Raw genomic sequence first — 19,428 nt, 5'->3', positions numbered from 1 at the left:
AAGCCGGCCATGTCCGCTATTCCTGTTTCTTGCCTGGCGGTCGGTGACTTTTTACTTCCCTGTCTGTTTCAACCGATGATACCTATTGTCAGGTTGGAGAGATTTTGTGCCTAGCAGAAAAGATTACGGGTTCAAAGAACATGATGAACTGTCGTTCCTTGGGCCCTGCAAATGTGAAATTGAGTGTCTGATACCACTTCAAATTACCTGAGCTTCGATCCTTTTTAGGTTACAGCGGAACGAGATAGCCCATGTCATTTAGACTACCGTTCTGCCTGCTAGCTTGGTTTTATTCCAGCTAGTAACTTGATCTAGTTCTCTAGGACGTAGGACACTGGCCCAAAAGGTGAAGCAGAATATGGTGAAAGTGGTGATAATGAACAAATATAACCAGCAGAGAGTAACCACAGAAAAATGTGCAAAATACAAGCCCTGGGAGCAACCTGTGTACGCGGGCCTGGAAAAGGTGGGACCAGAGCCCTGAAAGCAACCATATGTTTCAAGTTGTTTGGAAGATAACTGTAGAGAGAGCTTCTATCCAATACCATCTAAACTTTGACTCCATGAAGGTACCTTGTCTTCTCCAACTACGATTTCAGAAGTGAGGATGTTTCCACGGAAAGTAACCCGCAGTAAGTTAGCCGGCTCTTGGCATCGTCTCTGAATTGCTTCTTTTCCAGCACGCACCACCATTGATGACCAGGGTTCTACCTCCAAGCTTGATTTCTCATCTTGGCTATTGTCACTTTCCAATCACAACCCCGGCGAAAAACAGTAACAGGTATGGTGCGATAGCTTCTCTCCTGATATGGACTGGGGTCATGTCGGCCTGGCCTTCGACCCCTCATTTCTCTCTCAACATCACAACCACGTAACACCGTAACAAAGTTTCACCACTCTCCGTGAACTTGCCACACCAATCCAGGTTGTTTCCAACTTCCTGACTCGGATAAACCAGCATTCGCACAAGTTCAAACTCGAAGCCAACCTCAACCTAGCGTCGTTAACAGCAGGCGGACCTCGCCGATCACCACGGAGCACTCCTTGTTTATTCCCTCAAACCCACCATTTATTCTCCCACATCGACTCCCTCTTTTTTCAGACTCATCCTTCCACTCTCGCCATCAATCTCATACGGCCCCGAAGCCATCATGCCCGTCACCACAGTCGGAATAGCAGGCATAACCGGCCGCCTCGCCCGCCTAATAACCCATCACCTCCTCGCCCTTTCCCCCACCCTCACCATCAAAGGTTACTGCCGCGACCTCTCCACAGCCACCTCCTACCCAACCCTCAAAAACATCACCATCACCCAAGGCGACCCATACGACCCCACCGCCCTACGTCATTTCGTCTCGGGATGTGACGTGGTGATCTGCGGCTTTTTCGGCGACCCCCGCCTCATGACCGAGGGGCAGAAACTCCTCATTGAGGCGTGCGAAGCTGAAGGGGTGAAAAGGTATGTCGCGGGGGATTGGACGCTGAATTATGATAAACTTCAGTATGGGGAGCACCCTCAGAAGGATTGCCAGAAGAGGGTGAAGGAGTTTCTCCAGGAGGACGGGAGGAAGGTCAAGGGGGTGCATATGTTGATTGGGATTTTTTACGAGACGCTTTGGAGTGATTATTTTGGGGTTTTTAGGCCGGGGGAGGGGGAGGGGGTGGTGATGAGGTATTGGGGGACTGGGGAGGAGGTTTGGGAGGGGTTGAGTTATGATGATGCTGCTAGGTATTCTGCCAACGTGGCGCTGGATGAGGAGGCGGTGGGGGTTGTGACTTGTGAGTGATGGCAACTAAGCCAGTTGTGTGTGTATGTGTGTGTGTGTGCGTGAGCAGGTGGCTAATCATGGATCAGTTCTTGGTGACAGGAAGAGTACGAAGCAGCTTGCGGCCGAGTTTGAGGAGGTTTATGGAGTAGCTCCGAGGTTGGATTGTTTGGGTACGGTGGAGGAGTTGCAGACCAAGATGGAGACCACGCGCGAGAAAGAGCCGCAAAATATCTTTGCTTGGTTGGCTGAGTATGTTTTTTATAGACATTCGAGTTGTTTGATGGGTGGGAAAGCTAACAGTGTTGTAGTAACTACCAGACTTATATCATGAACGGACAGACCTATGTTCCAACCAAACTGGATAATGGGCGCTATCCAGATGTCAAGCCGCTGACATTCAAGGAGTTCCTTCAGAACCACAAGGTGGAAGAGTTGAACGGCTTGTATGCTAAGGCGGCTGCAGATCTCTGAGAAAGCAAGATCCCTGAAATAACGACTGTACGAGAAACGAAGGGAATATCATAGAAATAAGAAATCGAAACTTGCCCAAAATCTATCAGATTGACCGGCCCCGAGTCATCTGATCGGATGCGATGACATGCAGCTTGGACCCTGATCCTCCCGGCCCCGAATCGGCTCGGTGCGGTCCCTTCGTACCCGGCCGGGACTTTGTCAATTCGCCCGAGGCAGCCGTGGCCGGTGGCTGGGCATGTCTGCATGCCTGTGGCGAACGTGGAGGGCTTCTGCAGTTCTAATCATCACGTAATACCAACGGGCTATCATCACGTGCCAAGACACCTAAGGTACGCAGCGATTCTTTCGCTGCAATATCTCACCGAGGATTTCACGAATTTCCTCTTTCAGGCCAGCAAAGCGTATAGGAACAACATCCGCGCTGTTGTGTTACTCCAAGTCCAAAGTCTTGAAGAGGCACGAAGGGGGGGCATGGCCTTAAAAAGTTAAAACAAGTCCCAAAACCGGGACTGCTAAGGGCCAACCGCATCTTGAACAGACCAATAGCGGCCTCGCCCACCCACCCATCATTCACTGACATCCCGTCAGTTTTCGGGGGCCCAGACATGCAGAATGGCACCTGTTCCACTCCCCATCTGTCTCGTCCCAAGTTTTCGTTTCTGCCGTGTCGCTCTCGGGCGGGAGACTGCCGAACCTTCTTTTTCTTTGATGGATAGGGTAGCAAGTCCGCTGAAATCCGTGAAGTCCGGCTGGGAGGGTGCTGGCTGTGCCTCCCCACGCTATGCCTCGGGGGGGTTCAAGGGTCGACCCGCAAGTGGATAGCACTTGTGTGTATGCAAGTAACTCGGGGCCGGGGAGGGACGCTACGTAAAATCCTTCCCGAACTTTGGCAACTTGTGCTATCGTTCTTGTGCCCCTGTGATATTAACCTCCAATGTGATGGCCTACCTACTGTGAGATGAACTCATGTCTGCATGTCATCGGGAATGTCATCTCGATCTCCCAACATGTCACAAAGTTCCATGATTTGGTGTATCACAGAACCATCTCTCCCCAGCTGGGGCAGATCCTTCAAGCAAGAACAGCCAGAAAAGACAGAAGGATCGCGGCTGTCCGGTAGTTCTGGCGATTAGTACTACAACCTTACACCAGAAATTAGACGCCAACAGGATGTCACAAGCTGACAGGCGGCAGTGTTTATTTGTGCCACCATTACATCGCTTGGGAAAAGAACATGCTGATCTGCATGTTGACTTGCTGACCTTGTGTCTCTTGGGACTAAAGCAACGCTTTTCCCACACACCACCAGCAGCTTTCTGACTAGGACTATCGTCTTGTTGGTCATATTTGGCTCTTGGCCTTGCGGTCTGACTTGGCCCTACAGGGACTTGGCCACCAATCTGGTCCACCGTTGCTGCTTGATGTACACCAGGGGCCGCGATTCCTCTCCTTTCTTTGCAGGTCTTGTGTAACCAACCTTCTACACCCTACTGCTGCAATGGGATCCCCGGGATCCTGGTAACCGTCGACCCCTCCCCTGTCATGCCCCAGAAACCTCAGTGGCACATCTGCCGTTCTTGACCACCATGAGGCACGTACAACTTCACTTGATGTAGCACTGAAGCACGCAAAACATAAATCCTTCCCGTTGGTACCAGAACACAGATAACTCCGGGGTCCCAGCGTTCGTCTTCCAGGTTCACCTTTCTCGTTGTCAAAGCTTTTCCCTCTTAATTCTCCGCGTTCATCCTCCACAGATCCTACTCTTCGGTTCCGGCGCAATTTATCCACCTCACCCCAGCAATCGTTTGAGATGCCAGTGAATGGCAAAGGATTTGCTTCCCATCCTTGACCGCTAGATTTGAGCACTGCCCTACAAGATCGCCAAGATGGTCCAACTGGACAACTTCAGCACGGAGCAAAAACAACAGTACATCCTCGCAACCGTGGTCATCGGCCTGATCCTGTCAACTGGGTCACATGTAGCGAGAATATACGCGCGGCTAAAGATCATAAAGGAGTTACGAAGGGAAGACTGGTGCATGACGGGTGGTCTACTACTGAGCTATGGAACAGTGGCATGTTTGCTCTACGGTACGACATCCTCTTTCCACATACTTGAATTAGGTATGCTTTAATCACACTCTGGGACTAACAAAAACAACAGGTTTACCCAACCAAGGCGTCCCAATCCCTGTCCTCGGGAAAGAACGCTTCAAAGAATTCCTCCTCATGATCTGGATCATCCAGAAACTCCAACCCCCAACCCTCTTCCTCATCAAACTCTCGTTCATCATCTTCCACATGACAATCTTCCAAGGCGCCACCTTCCGGCGCATCTCCTGGATCGTCGCCATCCTCACAGGCTGCTGGGCAGTCGCCAACGTTTTGGGCACAACCCTCCAGTGCAAACCCCCTTCCTTCTTCTGGGATAAGGACCAAACCGGCTCCTGCCTCCAAGACCCAGTCCACAGGATGGGTGTCCCCAACGCAATCATCAGCTCGCTAGGGGACGTCATCATTTTCGTGATGCCCATCCCGCCGTTGATGAAACTTCGGGTGCCGAGGAGGACAAAAATCGGCTTAGTGGGGGTCTTTAGTCTCGGTATTTTGTACGTCGTTCCCCCTCCCTTTCCACCACCACTACTCCCAGGAACTAACCAAACCAGCGTCCTCGTAGCCAGCTTCTTCCGCTGGATAGCCCTCATCGGCTCCGACAGGGACATCTTCAACTCGTCCCAGGTCCAAACCGGCGTGTGGACCTACCTCGAAATGTCGGTCGGCATCACCTGCGGGAACCTCCCCTTCTTGGCTCCCCTGCTGGGGTGTGTCGGGCCGACGAGGAAGTCGCATATGCCTGCTTTGTCGACGAGGGAAGAATACTATGCTAGGAATCTGAAGGTTGATCCACTTGCTAGTGGGACGTCGCAGAATACCGCCAGTACTATCACCAGAGGGCAGAAGCCGCTGCCGATGGTGCCGGGTCAGCACCGGCCGAAGAGGGAGGGGTTCACGAGGTTGTATGATAGGGGCGGGCAGGGGAGGGATGGGAGCTTGAGGACGCTGCCGAGTGAGTTTGACATGGAGATGCAGGCTATTGATGCGATGGGGTTGGAGAGGGAGTGTGGGGAGGAGTTGGTGGGTGATAGGCAGGGGGAGAGGGGGAGGGGGGAGGTGGATGGGGGATTTTCTTGAGTCGAAAGTGGGAGAGAGGTGTCTAATAGGCTTTTGTTTCTTTCTTTCGTGTGTGATGATATCCTGGGGCTGGGGGGCGATGGTTGTACACCACGGGTTTTGTGTATGTATGATGAAGACATGCAGCATGTATCAAGTAATGTTAAACACGATATTTACTCTTTGATGTAAAAGTCCAGGAATGCCAACGTTTTATTTCGAGTCTCGGAGTTGGTGTTGAACCCGAGGAAAGGCATACTTTTTTGCCCAGCCCCTAGCAAGCGCCGTCCTTGGCACCAGGACCGCTGTAGTTCTGGCACGGGGTCTTGGCATCAGTGCAGACATTCACCAAGGTGGCCTTGTCACCGTTGGCCTTGGTGATGCCGACAACCTCGCCACCCTTGCGGGCGGTGACACCCTCGACGTAGACTTCGCGGGCGCACTTCTGGCACTGCGAGGCTGTTAGTACACGTCTCGCAAACCATGCCGAATCGGGTTAACCTACTGTTCCGCACGAGCGATAGACCTTGCCGTAGTTCTCGGCATAGAAGTTGATGATCTACCGAGGATGTTAGAGTTGGACGTTCCATGAGGGGTGCTTTGTGGAACACTCACGTTGACACGGCCGCAACCGTTGTGCTGGATCACCTTGTCAGAGGCGTGGTAGGCACCGCCACCAATAATGTTGGTGACATCTCCCGGACGGTCGTCCTTCTGTAATTGGGGTTAGATCGGACCGTAGAACTCTGGCGGTCGGAGACCGGTTCACTTACGATGGAGATGGCATCCTCGCAGACGTCCTCGAACCAGATGAACTCGAGGTTGCAGCCGCCACCCTTGCAGTAGACACCCTCACCGACGGTCTTACCGATGATGACGTTGCGGAGAGTACCACCACGCTCAACAACGAAAGCGGTGTCCTTCTCACCACCTTCACTCTGGCCATTGCAGCTGCTGGGGTTTCTGTCAAACTTGCGCCAGCCACCGTCGTAGACCTGACCAGCCTTGACGTAGATGGGCGCAGTCAGAGCCACATTCCCAGTGGCCTTGGGAAGGCCGCCGGTGTAGCCCAGGCAGGCCAATGCCGTAGGGGCAGCGGCGAGAAGGGTGAGAGCGATCTGTCCGGCGTTGGAGAACATTTTGGGCGGTTTACTGTCGATGAATGATTGACCGACCACAATCTCGAAACATATGGGCTGTTGACAGTTGCTTTATAGATCAGACGAAACCTGTCATTCAACTTGATTCTCGCAAGCATACCTACCTTACGGAACAACCCGTTCTACCTTTCGCCGTAACTCCATGTCATACGAGCCATATCTCGGTCAGAAAAGGACTAGAGTCTGCATACAGTTAGGTGCAGGTATTGGCAACCGGCGATGCTCCCTGTTCCGATCCACGGAAGGACGGAGGTCCTCCATACGCTCAGAGAACCCCGGGATAATTGTGAACGGGAGATCCACGGTGTTTCGTATTTTCCTGCCATGTGTCACGACGAGACCGTTACGATGGAGACCATCTCGGCCTCGTCCAAGAATGAGCAGTGGGCCGAGGTGCGGCCCTGCTTCCTTGATGAAGCTGTCACCGACATGGCTTGGCAAGTGTCGACGTCAAGCTGCACCCCGGATTTGATTTCTCCGCCTGGGTTGGCGTCGGGAGTTGAGAGCCCCTGAGCTTCCTAGCTCCTAATCCGGAAAGTCCTCCGCTACCGAAGATCAACTAGGCGGACAGTGAGAACGTACCGAGGGGTAGGATTAGTTGAGAATATTCACTTTCCAAATTCTAGTGAACGTCCAACCCCACCGGAAGGCCGCTTTTAGCTTGGTGGAAAAAATGCTACCAAGTCTTCGACTACCTAGTTCGATGGTATCAACAACGCCGCCGTCAATGTCTGTGCAAACTTACCATTCATCAACCCTGCACCATGATCCCCGCGAACCGGAGCATCTCAAACCATGGACTCGGGGCCGTTCTCCGCATGGCACCCCCGCAGGTGGGCCCCGTGCTGTCTCAGTTGGATGGATTTTATCCACCAAACAAATGCCTCTCCAGCCACCCTCTCTCCCCACATCCTCCGTTGCATTCCCATGAAACAGACTCCTTAACTTTATAATACGGCATCGTCCTCTTGTACTCCATCTTTTCTCTTCTTGAATCCAACATTGATGGCAGTGAAAACCGGTTCCAAAGATCACGTGAGCCAAGCTACCCCTGAATCCCTTGACCCATCACCGCTAGTGGCGTCGGAGCTCGACCTCTCTCTTTCTTTATCAAGTTCACATTCTGAAGACTGTGTCTCTGCTCAAAAGCCACCTCGGTGATCGCGGGAACCACGAAAACTGCTGAGACAGATCTTCACGGCGAGAGTGTTGTCGCCCTCCACCTCCCCCAGACATCAAGGGGGGCTTGTCTCTGCCGCGTGGGGTAGGTAGCTGTGTTCCAGCTTGTTATCTAAAAGTTACACAAAAGACGGGAAAATGTGACCTTTGTTTTTAGCTCGTACTTCGCCCAACCAGGTGAAGCTCTACTATCCTATGATCTGTGGCGCATAAGCGGTCAATATATCATTCAAACATTGATCCTTCACCATCAACATGATGAACCATGGTCCCTCTCTACTGCTGGTGAAAAGTCTTTGGTGTGAATGTGACATTTCACCCTACCCCTCTTGCCAAAACGTACCGAGAATCAATAAACAGTGCGCCAGGCAAGCCACGGCAGGTAGCATTGGTCATGAGCGGGAGTCAACCGCATAGTGGCTGCATAATGTAGCATTCATCAACTCAGCCCTACGCATGCCCTCCACCAGTACCGGGCACGTTAACGATCTAGACCCCTCCTCTTCTGCATGTCTAGCCGTGAAATGTTTGGTTCCAGCTGGACTTTGGCAGCATCTTGGCTTCTGTTTGGCTGCCGCTAGAGCAGAGTGTCGGTACACGGCTGAGTTACGCAAGCCATTGCGATAAAGACGAAACGCAGATCCCAAGAAACGACGAATGATCGTGGAGGTGACGGTCGAGAGACATGGCTGCCTTGGCCTTCCTGTCCGCGGCGACATCCGTGGTGTCTTTGCGGAATTCGGTCAGAGGAGATGACGCGGTGGATAAATAGCTGGGTTGGTGTGTCGTTGAAAGGCTCCATCTTCTACATCCTGTGTTCAAAGATTTGACTTCACCCTTCAGATCTGATCAGAAACAATAACGAACCTAGCACCTACCATACCTATCTCACGTTCCACAACACCAAAAATGTCAACCTCCAACGAACCCCAAATCGTCCCCGGCCAATGGATCGTCACCCTTCGCCCCTACGCCACCTCGGCCATCAAATCCACCCACGTCTCCCTCCTCCACAATCTCACTGACGACAGCTCCTCCCCCGTCAACGTCTCCATCAACTCCGAGTTCGACCTCCCCGAAATCAGGGGGTACACCGCCGCCTTCGACGAAGCTACCAAAGCCGAGCTCGAAGCCCTCCCCGAAATAGCCGACATCGAACCCGTCCAAATCTTCAAGCACTGCGCCGCCGTCACCCAATCCAACGCCCCCTGGGGCCTCGCCCGCATCTCCACCCGCTCTAAGCTTCCCCCCGCCGGTCCCTACACCTACAAGTACACCAACACCGGCGAAGGCGCCATCGCCTACGTCATCGACACCGGCATCAACGACGCCCACGTCGACTTTGAGGGGCGCGCTTCAAAGGGCCCAAAGTTTGTCACTGTTGCTGCTGGGGTGGAGGTTAGCGATGAGGATTTGAACGGGCATGGCACGCACGTTGCGGGGACGATTGCGGGGAAGACGTATGGGGTTGCTAAGAAGGCGCAGGTGATTGGGATCAAGGTGTTTGATGACTCGCCTGAGCCGGGGGCGCAGACGGGTGATATTATTAGTGCGTTGGATTATGTGGTCAAAGAGTTCAAGGAGCATGGGAAGCCGAGTGTGGTGAACTTGAGTCTGGGTGGCGGTGCGTCCCCTGCGATGGACAAGGCGGTTGCGAGCGCGGTCAGGAGCGGTGTCACTGTGGTTGTGGCGGCTGGTAACGAGGCAGTGAGCTTTTTTCTATGAGATCTATGTTTGGGAGGAAGGATTGCTAACACATGGACAGAGACAGGCCACCACCAGCTCTCCGGCTAGAGAGCCTCTCGCTATCACTGTTGGTGCGAGCGATGTTGGTGACAAGGTATGGCAAACCACCGTGAGTGTCGAGTCACTCCAACATGCTAACGCATTCGTCATCTAGGCCGCCAACTTCTCCAACTACGGCAAGATGGTCGACATCTTTGCCCCCGGAGTCCAAATCCTATCCACCTGGATCGGGGGCACCGAAGCTACCAACACCATCAGCGGCACCTCAATGGGTATGTCCCCAACCGACCTGAAATCTCTACGTCGACCTACGTCGCTAACAAGCTCGTGAAAAGCATCCCCTCATGTGGCTGGCGCAGTTGCCCAGATCATCGGCGCCGAGCCCACGGAACCTCTTCTTGTGGTTCCCAAGCTCCTCCAGTGGGCCGAGAAGAATGACCTCAGCGGTCTCAAGGAGCGGACCATCAATGCCCTTTTGCAGATTTCTGACGCTTGAAAGTTTGTAAAAGAAACTGAAGTGGCAGAGTGGCTGGTGGAGATGGACGTCAGTGTTGGGTGCGGGGGAGAAGCGGAGAGAGTCGTAGCCGAGGCCTTGGCTGAGCTATGTCAAGATGTTTTTGTGGCAAAGATCAGGAGAAAGATTGCTCCGTATGATGAAGATCTTAAGATAACCTGGAATCAAGTCTGGTGCTTATTTTTATGTAGAGCAGTTTTGAATCTGATGATTGCTCTCACACGAAAGAAGAAGGTAAATCAGGTGATGCTGCTTGCTCGTGAGACGTTCACTTTTGCTGTTTCGGGCTCCAGGGAGAATTCCTCCGTGTGTGCTCCCGCACAAATCAAGCGACAAGCGCCTGCTTCTCGCTTAATTCCCTCGGCTGTGGCACGATCAACACGCGCTTCTCCTTTTCTTATTCACTCTAGTTCCTCCGTAGACTGGAGATGTTTTCGAAGGCGGGGCGTACCAGCCCTATCTAGGGCAAGCTTCAACACAAGTGCTACGACATATCGCAGTCTAGATGGCGTTCTGACATCGACTACGGATAGATTTCGCCGATCCAGGGTCCACTTCCCGTGTTCCTTCCCGTCAGACAAAAGGACGATCTGGGGGAGGCTTGTCGTAGTTGCTTCAACGGGGTTAGCGCACTCCACAGTGCTGACGCCGTGACGGTTACAATATCGAATGGGGATGGCGAACTGTCAGGAACAAAACAACGAGAGATCCGACGTCAATGATCTTGACCTGCCTGATACAGAGAAGTGTATGTTTATATGCGCCGATCATTAAGGGTCTACGCGCTGTCCTATCCCGCAACCGGCCACTGTCAAGGTTTGGCGAGCAGCTTAGCGAGCACCTTGACCGACGCTTTGATGGACAACTTGACAGGCTTCGAAGCACATGGAGAGACCTACAACAGGCAACTGCAAACGAATATGTGTTCTCGATAGGTATCAGTGAAACTTCTTTTGTATGAACTGGGTGTACGGCACAAGCTTCTTGGGCTACTACGATCTAGATCTCAACGGCGACGCCATCGACCAAATCGCTGACCGAGAGCCATTCCATTTTTGACGTTCCTGCATATAGCCGAGAGCCTCAACGGGAGAAGCCCACAATTCCCTGGGAAAAATAAGGTAGACAACGACGGTAGCCAAGACCATGCTCCCGGAGGCTCTCCGCCACCCCTCCACATCATTCGATGGCCTCCGGTTACCCGGTTTGACCGTGCGATTCAGGAGCATAGATCTGAGCAGCAATCACTTCTAACGTGAAATTGACTTCAGATCAAGCCAGTGCTTTGTAATAGATGCCTTGTAGATAGCTGAAATATCCATACGAGTAGATCAACTCTAACACTTCCAACATCAAAGTTCTCGATCAGTTCAGAAGAGGCACTCGAATCTGGAGAGGGGTCCAGGTCGCCCGATTACACCCTCTGTACGCATGATCTCAACCACTTTGCAGATCCTGCGGTTCGGTGCAACCCCAAAAGTGAGGCTCTAGCTGAACAGAGACAGCTTGCACCCTCAACGTTACAACGGCTACACAGCTACCCGCCCGCCTCAACCATTGGCCACCCACTCCCATCGAATCATCTCACACAACATGCACCTGTAGCAGGTAGTACTGATGACAACAGCATCCAAAAACACATCATGAGCTCCACAGATCGACTACACCGAGGAGTAAGACGGAAAGACTCGAGACCGTTTGCTTGTGAAGGATCATCTCGAGATTTTGTCTATAAAAGAGAGCCATCGTCACGACATCGAGACGCCTTTTCTCATCATCCTCACCATCAAGCCTTCAGACAAGCCATCTACTCAAGACAAATCTTCACTTTCCAACCAACCAACCAAAACCATCAAAATGCAGCTCTCCACCCTCCTCGTCGCCGCCCTCGCTGGCACCTCCTCCGCCTACACCCTCTCCGTCTACAGCGCCGACAACTACCAGGGTACCCAGAAGAGCTACTCCACCGCCGGCTCCCGCAACGTTGGCTTCACTGTCAAGTCCTGGATCTGGGAGTCCAAGCTCGGTGATGGCTGCTGGTGAGACGAAACCCCCCTCCAACGAGACCAGCTCAGCTTCCCCTGTGCTAACACAAATGATGCCACAGCGTGAACTTCTGCAAGGGCTCCACCTCTCAGGGCCGCTACTGCGGCAGCGCCCGCAAGGCCGTCTCCTCTGCTGGTGTCAACAAGGTCGTCACTGGCTGCGGCAGCGCTGTTCTCAACTGCTAAATGTAGTTGCATGTGAGGGATGATGGAAGGATGCGATAGGCCCAATGTACTGCAGATGGATGATATCGAGGAGGATCTTCGCTACCACCTTGTCGACTGTGGGATAAATTGACTATCGTGATGTTCAACTTTTGCTCTCTTTTTGTGACATTGAGGTTCCTGCACAGATGTGATGTGGTGTTATGAATGTTTGAGATCCAGTCCCGCGAGGTGAGTCCTTGTCACTTGTCCTTGGTGCCGGATTGAAAGCTTGCCAACAGCCTTGCCCACACAAGTATGAAAACCACATGAGATAAATAGGTGTTGTACAGATCAGGTACCCATCTAGCTTGACATTATGATTTCCACGGAACCTTTTCCATACCTTATTGATGTTACAGTGCATCACAGTTTATGCAATTTGGACTATGCATTTCACAAGATAATCACAAGTTGTCATGGTAACACGGACCGTTGGTTCACCAAACATTGACATTCCATTTGGTTATCTACACTCCCCAAGCTAGCAGTAAAGACTATCCCGTGACTCTAAAGCCGCCCCGTTCGGTCTTCTCCTTACGCCCCAACGCAAACAGCAAATCCCAACCACAAGTTGGTGCAAGTAGAGTTGATCTCGGGATTCCAAGCATAAAACTGCGCAAGCGTGACCCCATAGCTGGCAGCGATAATCTCGCAAGTATCCCCGGTCTCAACAGTGTGGAACAGCCAGCAGGTAGAAGGCAACCCGGGCATCTGAGGGGAGGTGTTGGTAGGGGTGCTGGTAGGGCCACCAGAGGTGGTGGTGGTGCCGCCGTTCCCAGCGGTGCTGGTAACAGTAGCGGTTGTTGTTGTGCCGCCATTGTCATTGGTGCTCGTGACAGTGTTGGTTGTTGTTGTGCCGCCGTTGTCAGCGGTGCTGGTCACGGTGGCGGTGGTGGTGCCGCCGCTCGAGGAGACGCCGGTGCAGACAAAGTAGTTGAGCCAGAGGTTGGTGCAGCCCGCGTTAACTTCGGAGTTCCAGGAGAGGAACTGGGCGACCGAGATGCCGTTGGCGGCGGCGATAACGGCGCAGGTGTCGCCGCTTTGGACGTAGTGGTAGCGGTTGCAGTTGGGGGCGAGGCCGGGCATTTGAGGGGACTGGGCCGAGGCCAGGGTGGCGAACCCGGTGAGGATGGCGGTGGAGAGAGTGAACTTCATCTTGAGGGTTGAAGAGAAGAAAATTTAAAGGTGGAAGTGAAGTTGATGATGCTGGTGAGGATGGAGATGAGGATGCTGGCGAGGGTGAGGAGAGAATCCAGATGGTTGAGGGTCGATGGCCTCCCCTTTATATTTTTTCTCTCTCTCTCTCTCTCTATTCACGACGACAGTTGATGATATCCTCAGCCTTGTTCACATCTGTCCCCATCCGCCAAGGCGGATGGCGTGGCTCTTGCCCAGCAATATGCCGACGGGGATACAACGTGTAAGCGAAACGAACTATCGACACTTCTAAACCCACTTTCCAGGATTGTAGTGAGCATGGCAGCAGCTATCATTGGGTGCACTCGGCACCGTTCCTGTGCCGAGTCTCATGCTAGAAGTTTCTTGTACAATTTTGCTGATGCCTAGCATGCAGGCTCGTGATAACCAAGCTTTTCATGTAGAGACAAGCATAGGACACATGCGTCCACGTCGCATCGCGACGACACTCTGCTGACATCTTCCGGTTCGCCTACACAACACGGGAAAGGCTCGTGTTGAGACGGCTCGTAGGGCTTACCTACACTTCCGGAATGCGACATGCAAACAGGTTTCTTGCATAACCGAACAGATCCCCTATTCAGCTTCAACCTTTGCAACTCACCGCCGTCACTGTTAATGGACTCGGAGGTACGGATCTGTGAAGCCTTGACAAATTGATTGAGGCTAGCTGCGCGGGGGCCAAACTGCTCGCGATCCAAAAGTCATATTGGCTCCATTGTATGCAAGCCGGCAAAGGCCGTGACGGGGTAGCGTGACTCTCACGCCGATTAACGGACCTTATCAGACAATCCATGAAGCTACGGTTGAGTCAAATCAAGGCCAAAACGAACACGTCGGCGTTCGCCAAGTAGATAGTATCTTAGGCAACCCGTTTTCAAGTGTTGGCGAGCTGGTCGCATCTCCAAACGTCCTCAGTGTCCAGGTCGGTTAGCGAACAGGCGGGGGTTGGGACAGTGAAAGTGGTCACTGGCGCGCAAAGTGAGCCAAAAGGTGGTGAGAAAAGTGATGATGGTGAAATTTAACAGAGAGAGAAAAGAAAACTACGAAGTGTGTGATATACGCAACAAAATCCCAATCCAGAGCAACCAACATGTGGACCTGACAGAAAAGGTTGGACCAGGTGAATTGGGAGCAATCACACGGAGACTGTGATGTCAAGGTTCCATGCGTCATCATGCTGGTTTTTGGATGAGGAACATGCCCTAGCAAGCTTTCTTCTCATGAGGCATGTTGTAGGGAGACGCGAGTCATCCGGCCACCTATATTCTAGCTTGACTGAAAGAAAGAATAGCACTCTCATGTATTGGAAAGTTTTGGCTCGTAGTCAAGGCCTTGGAAAACACAAATCCAGAGGGAGGGCGGTTTCCTGCTGTGCTTGAGATTCGACCGATATCGAATACACTCAGGTATTACTCAAGATGAGCCGTTTCACTAGTCCCTGTGCCCATGATATACTGTTGTTTCGTGCGGATATGTGGTGATTGTTTTCATCTGCTGCTCCTTTTCTAGAGGTGAAAGGTTAAATAGGTATATAAGAAATGGGTGCTGACAAACGGAGGTCTTCGATCCCATATTCATGCTGACTGGTGGTTTCTCTTGATTGCTGAAGCTTTCCTTCCATCCGGTGAAAGTCTTGCATCTCTTCTTATCATCAGCACACCAACTTTCTCCTCCATCTCAATCATATCTATCAACGCATATTGTACAGGTAGGGCTGTTGGGGATTTCTTGTGATGTTATGTCAGTATTCCTCGGAGGACAACTGTGATATTTCGGGCAGGTTGCTCCTAGGGCTTCTGCCCTGTGGGCCACAGGTTAGCTGTTGATATAGACAGATTTCTGCTCTCCGAAGCCGATTTTCCAGTGCCGTACAATACCATCACTTTTCTCACAGTTCTGCTGGCACGCTTCACAACAACTCAGATGACATCTATGATTCACGATGATGGGTTAGGTATCCTGAGATGACAAGGATTCTCGGACCTCAGCTGGACGCTAGCAGATCATCGAGCATATTTCGGGTTGCGGCTCAAAGGATGCGGCAGCATGGAGTTCAGCTGAGGAAAGGGGGCCAATCAGACATGACCATATTGATGCGCAATTTCCACACAAATCCAACCAGTTCAGACCATTGACAGCGCCAAGGAGATCTCGAATCATGGTAGGAACATTGAAAAGCAAAATGCCCCCGTTGCGGGCTGGCCAAAGGTTGTTGTTGTCTTTTGCCACACTCACTTTAGTCACTCTTTTCGTCCCATCATCATTATCGTAAACGATGAAGCAGGGACTTGCGTTCGTTTCGGCCTTTGGGTTACTTCAACTGGCATCTGCCGCCTGCTGCCGCACAAACAAATGCTTCAAGGCCGTTGCTGATCCCCTGGTTGATGGCCTACAGGATTGCTCATTGGCTTTCGAGATAGTAACAGTCACGCCCCAAGTCACCACTGTTACCGAGACTGTGACGGAAGTTCCGACCGAGTATGTCAGCGTGGTCGAGACAGATGCCACGACGGCAACAGTTTATTCGACTGTCGAGACCGAAACATTGCTCAACACCATCAGCACCACGGTGACTGGCACGACGACTCAGCGCTCCCTGGTCTACGTTACCCGCGCATATAACACCGTTACAGTCTTGGTCACATCCACCACGACAGTCCTGCCGAGTGCTGCGGCTCAAATCGTGGCGCGCGCCGCCGATACCGACCTGGCACCCACGAGTGGCACCCTGGCGCCATCCATTCCAAGCTACGCCTCAGCACATTGTCCATCATGGGAGAAGTATATTTCGGTCTGCAAGTGCGCAGGAGCCACCCAGGAGACTATTACCGTTTCACCCTCGGCCGCCACAGTGACCGTCACCTTCACCGACAGCGTGGCTGCCACAACGATCCCGATTCCCGTTACTCTTTCCACCACCACCACGGTCATCGACGAAGTAACTGCCACAGAATACAACACCCAGACTGAAACGGCCTCGGTCACTGCCACCGCCGTGACTACGGTAACAGGGAACGTCTTGGTCATAGGTTCAACAACCACCGTTACATCAACCATCACCTCCACCGTAGTCGCCCCAGCAGAAAGATGCAGTAACGTCGCCAACTTCAACGCCGTCGCGACTGATTCCGCCAACAGCCAGCGCTACCTCTTTTCCCAGCTGATCAACGGCATGGCCGGCTTGTACGGCAGTATGGATTGGGCATCAGCGCCAGTCGAGCCTGGCATCGACGTCTACAAGATGTACAAATGGGTCTTGGACGAGGAGGGGTACCTGGCAACTCTTTACCTTGTTGGGCAGTCTACCTACAAGGTCAGTGCTTGGGTGAGCCCAGGGAGCGCTGCGTCTGTTCGGCTTCAGGCGAGGACGGGTGCCGAGTATAGTCCTGCGTATTCTATCAGGGTGAAGGGGTGTGTTAGCACGGCGACTGGCGAGCTCACGCTTGATGTTGGCGGCAGGAAGAATATTTTGTTGTGTGGCAACAATCAGGTGTTCCTGTCGAGTGGGGATGGGTCCGACACTGGGTTGAGCTGCACGAGGATGTATCCCAAGGCTATTACTGTGTAGTTTATGTGTCGGTTTATCTGTCGGGAAGGAAACAAAGTATGTCTATAGATACCTAGCAAGGTGCCTTAATTTGTAAATACTTAACAGTAATCACATCCCTTCTGTCAACTCCATCAAGACACACACACACCCAAGGGCAGTAAGATTCAAACTACCACCAACAACCAACAGCATCATGCACCTATGGCACGTCATGAACGTTGACACTTTTCGCCCTCAAAAGAGGGGTAAGAGCATGATATAACTCAACATTTCCTGTAAAAGCAGATCTTTGTTGACCTTGCCCGCCATTCTTCCTTGTTGACACCATAAACACCCCCCAATCCACCACAATGGCAACAACCCCCAACCTCCACCAAACCCTCCACCTCACCCTCAAAACCTTCCTCCACGGCCCCATCGAAGCAACAACCCAGAAAAACCCCTCCCTCCTCTCTTCCGTCCTCTCCCCCGACTGCCTCCACTACATCGCCCCCGCATCTTTCCTCACTAGCATAGGCGCACCGCCAGACTTTGCCTTTGACGTGGCGACATGGGAGGCTCAATACGTGAGTGAATCCCGGTTCGTCGGGACCAGATCGGTAGATATCACGCATTTGGTTGTCGACGCAGAGACAATGACTGGGGCCGCGAGGACGGTGTACGTTGACAATTTGCACCTGGCGAATGGGGAGAACGAGGAGATAAAGCTGGATGTCTCGTGGTTTGTGAAGTTTAATGAGAACGGGGAGAAGATTACGGAGGTGACGGAGATTTTGGATGGGTTGGTTTTTGTGGAGGTGCATAGGAGGATTCGGGAGTTGAAGGAGGATGGCAAGGGTAAGGCTGGTGCCTAGGAGGAATTGGAAGGGCTCTGGATGTTATTCTCACGGACAGATGATGTGCTTTGACTGGCACTGATGAGGAGTTGATAATATACATTCAAGATATTTATTATTAGCTGTATTCGAGTTCCTGTCCCCCTCGGCTTCAACCCCTCTTTGAACTTTTGTAAATATTACCGTCGCCAAATGCCAGCACGACGTTCTTGTACCTTATAGCCGTGTCTTTTTTGAACAAAAGTTCTCATATACTCGGTAGGGCTGACATCTCCTTGTTTTCCCCTTCCCCTGCCCACAGCCGCCTTGGCCTTGCTGCACCCATAAGCTCACCCCTGTAGTGGTGACGAATCACTCGATCCTCCTTCCAGACATATTCCTGCCTTCTCCCAATGCACCCTCGTATCTGCACACCGCGCGTACCTTGTGAGCAAATATCAACTACTCGACATGCATCTCTTTCAACTTGGTAGGGTAAGATCCTTTTGGCTCGTATAGCGACGCGGACAGATACACCATCTTCAATTATCCAATCACCTCCCATGTTGTTTTGTTTCAGGCTCCCCAGTGTAAGCATGTTCGGGGTTTATACGTTCGGCGGTATGATATGCTGTTCAGGGATCTTAGGTGTAGCGAGATACTTGGCGGTATGACTTCGTTGCTGGTTAGGTACCTAGGTAGGTGATATGATGTGATTCAAGGAAAGACGGAAGGGGGTTATTGTCGTCAAGTGAAGTACTATAAAGTCATCATTCCCTCCCGAATCAAAAGTAAACAGAATCCTCACCATCATCATCATCATCATCATCAAATCTTCATATCAACAAGCCCTCCATACTACCCTGACAATGAAGCTCTCCACCATCTCAACCCTCGCAGGCCTCGCCTCGACCGCAACGGCAGCTGCCATCCCCATCGGCATCAGTACCGGCTTCCCCATCAATCTCCCCATCGCAACCAGCATTCCTGTCGGCTTTCCTGGTACCCCCGGCACCGTGACGGCCACTAGGGGCACCACCAGTGTCCGCGGCACCGTCACAGCTACCAGTGTTCCCGGCACCGTCACAGCTACCAGCGCTGCCGGCACCGTGACGGCCACTAGGGGCACCACCAGTGTCCGCGGCACCGTCACAGCTACTAGTGTTCCCGGCACCGTCACAGCTACCAGCGCTGCCGGCACCGTGACCGCCACGAGGGTCGCCACCAGCGTTCCGGGCACTGTCACAGCTACCAGCGCTCCCGGCACCGTAACCGCCACTAGGATCGCGACCAGTGTCCCCGGCACGGTGACTGCAACTTCTGTTGTTCCTGGCACCTCCGCATGTGCAGTTCCCGGTGTCCCCGGAACAGTCACGGCGAGCGCTCCCGGAATCCCCATCTCTGTGGGAAGCACCCTATCCGTTCCGGGCGGTACAGTGACAACCAGCAGGTTGTCTGCTCCGGGCGTGACCGTGACGTGGACTGCTACCAGCATCCCCGGAGTGACAACCACCTGGATTGCCACCAGCGTGCCAGCCGTCACCACCAGAAGGGTTGTTACCACCAAGTGGTAGTTCCATTCATACCTCCACTGT

The 19,428-nt window shown here is 52.6% G+C and overlaps 10 protein-coding genes across 10 annotated transcripts; 7 read left to right on the top strand and 3 right to left on the bottom strand.

Annotated features, from left to right (window-relative positions):
* The first annotated feature begins 709 nt into the window (after positions 1-709).
* QC764_401510 (uncharacterized protein) lies at positions 710-2,395 on the top strand. Its single transcript, XM_062946433.1, has 3 exons — positions 710-1,779; positions 1,856-2,018; positions 2,078-2,395. Exons 1-3 carry the CDS (start codon positions 1,152-1,154, stop codon positions 2,238-2,240), a joined length of 954 nt encoding a protein of 317 aa, XP_062800029.1. The 5' UTR covers positions 710-1,151; the 3' UTR covers positions 2,241-2,395.
* Positions 2,396-3,827: 1,432 nt separating this feature from the next.
* Positions 3,828-5,438, top strand: QC764_401500 (uncharacterized protein; the record flags this gene model as incomplete). Its single annotated transcript, XM_062946432.1, has 3 exons — positions 3,828-4,337; positions 4,411-4,855; positions 4,913-5,438. Exons 1-3 carry the CDS (start codon positions 4,133-4,135, stop codon positions 5,436-5,438), a joined length of 1,176 nt encoding a protein of 391 aa, XP_062800028.1. The 5' UTR covers positions 3,828-4,132.
* Positions 5,439-5,691: 253 nt separating this feature from the next.
* Positions 5,692-6,556, bottom strand: QC764_401490 (uncharacterized protein; the record flags this gene model as incomplete). The annotated part of the gene is made up of 4 exons (XM_062946431.1): positions 5,692-5,868; positions 5,923-5,976; positions 6,033-6,131; positions 6,191-6,556. 4 exons carry the CDS (start codon positions 6,554-6,556, stop codon positions 5,692-5,694), a joined length of 696 nt encoding a protein of 231 aa, XP_062800027.1.
* A 350-nt stretch (positions 6,557-6,906) lies between these two features.
* QC764_0061630 (uncharacterized protein) lies at positions 6,907-7,375 on the bottom strand (the record flags this gene model as incomplete). Its single annotated transcript, XM_062940517.1, has 2 exons — positions 7,323-7,375; positions 6,907-7,091 (listed from the first exon to the last, which is right to left on the bottom strand). The coding sequence occupies exons 1-2, from the start codon at positions 7,327-7,329 to the stop codon at positions 6,907-6,909; spliced, it is 192 nt and encodes a 63-aa protein (XP_062800026.1). The 5' UTR covers positions 7,330-7,375.
* Positions 7,376-8,272: 897 nt separating this feature from the next.
* QC764_401480 (uncharacterized protein) lies at positions 8,273-10,243 on the top strand. The gene is made up of 4 exons (XM_062946430.1): positions 8,273-9,463; positions 9,522-9,596; positions 9,657-9,774; positions 9,838-10,243. The coding sequence occupies exons 1-4, from the start codon at positions 8,666-8,668 to the stop codon at positions 9,996-9,998; spliced, it is 1,152 nt and encodes a 383-aa protein (XP_062800025.1). The 5' UTR covers positions 8,273-8,665; the 3' UTR covers positions 9,999-10,243.
* A 1,377-nt stretch (positions 10,244-11,620) lies between these two features.
* On the top strand, positions 11,621-12,395 carry QC764_401470 (uncharacterized protein). Its single transcript, XM_062946429.1, has 2 exons — positions 11,621-12,055; positions 12,124-12,395. Exons 1-2 carry the CDS (start codon positions 11,874-11,876, stop codon positions 12,245-12,247), a joined length of 306 nt encoding a protein of 101 aa, XP_062800024.1. The 5' UTR covers positions 11,621-11,873; the 3' UTR covers positions 12,248-12,395.
* Positions 12,396-12,802: 407 nt separating this feature from the next.
* Positions 12,803-13,423, bottom strand: QC764_401460 (uncharacterized protein; the record flags this gene model as incomplete). Its single annotated transcript, XM_062946428.1, has 1 exon — positions 12,803-13,423. One exon carries the CDS (start codon positions 13,421-13,423, stop codon positions 12,803-12,805), a length of 621 nt encoding a protein of 206 aa, XP_062800023.1.
* Positions 13,424-15,743: 2,320 nt separating this feature from the next.
* On the top strand, positions 15,744-17,036 carry QC764_401450 (uncharacterized protein; the record flags this gene model as incomplete). Its single annotated transcript, XM_062946427.1, has 1 exon — positions 15,744-17,036. The coding sequence occupies one exon, from the start codon at positions 15,744-15,746 to the stop codon at positions 17,034-17,036; it is 1,293 nt and encodes a 430-aa protein (XP_062800022.1).
* A 332-nt stretch (positions 17,037-17,368) lies between these two features.
* QC764_0061580 (uncharacterized protein) lies at positions 17,369-17,872 on the top strand (the record flags this gene model as incomplete). The annotated part of the gene is made up of 1 exon (XM_062940516.1): positions 17,369-17,872. The coding sequence occupies one exon, from the start codon at positions 17,369-17,371 to the stop codon at positions 17,870-17,872; it is 504 nt and encodes a 167-aa protein (XP_062800021.1).
* An 830-nt stretch (positions 17,873-18,702) lies between these two features.
* On the top strand, positions 18,703-19,407 carry QC764_401445 (uncharacterized protein; the record flags this gene model as incomplete). The annotated part of the gene is made up of 2 exons (XM_062946426.1): positions 18,703-18,976; positions 19,031-19,407. 2 exons carry the CDS (start codon positions 18,703-18,705, stop codon positions 19,405-19,407), a joined length of 651 nt encoding a protein of 216 aa, XP_062800020.1.
* Positions 19,408-19,428: the final 21 nt, after the last annotated feature.

The sequence above is a fragment of the Podospora pseudoanserina genome, chromosome 4 (genome assembly GCF_035222485.1).
Source record: "Podospora pseudoanserina strain CBS 124.78 chromosome 4, whole genome shotgun sequence".
NCBI classification, from domain to species: Eukaryota; Fungi; Ascomycota; class Sordariomycetes; order Sordariales; family Podosporaceae; genus Podospora; species Podospora pseudoanserina.
This window is presented reverse-complemented; position numbering and strand designations above follow the sequence as displayed.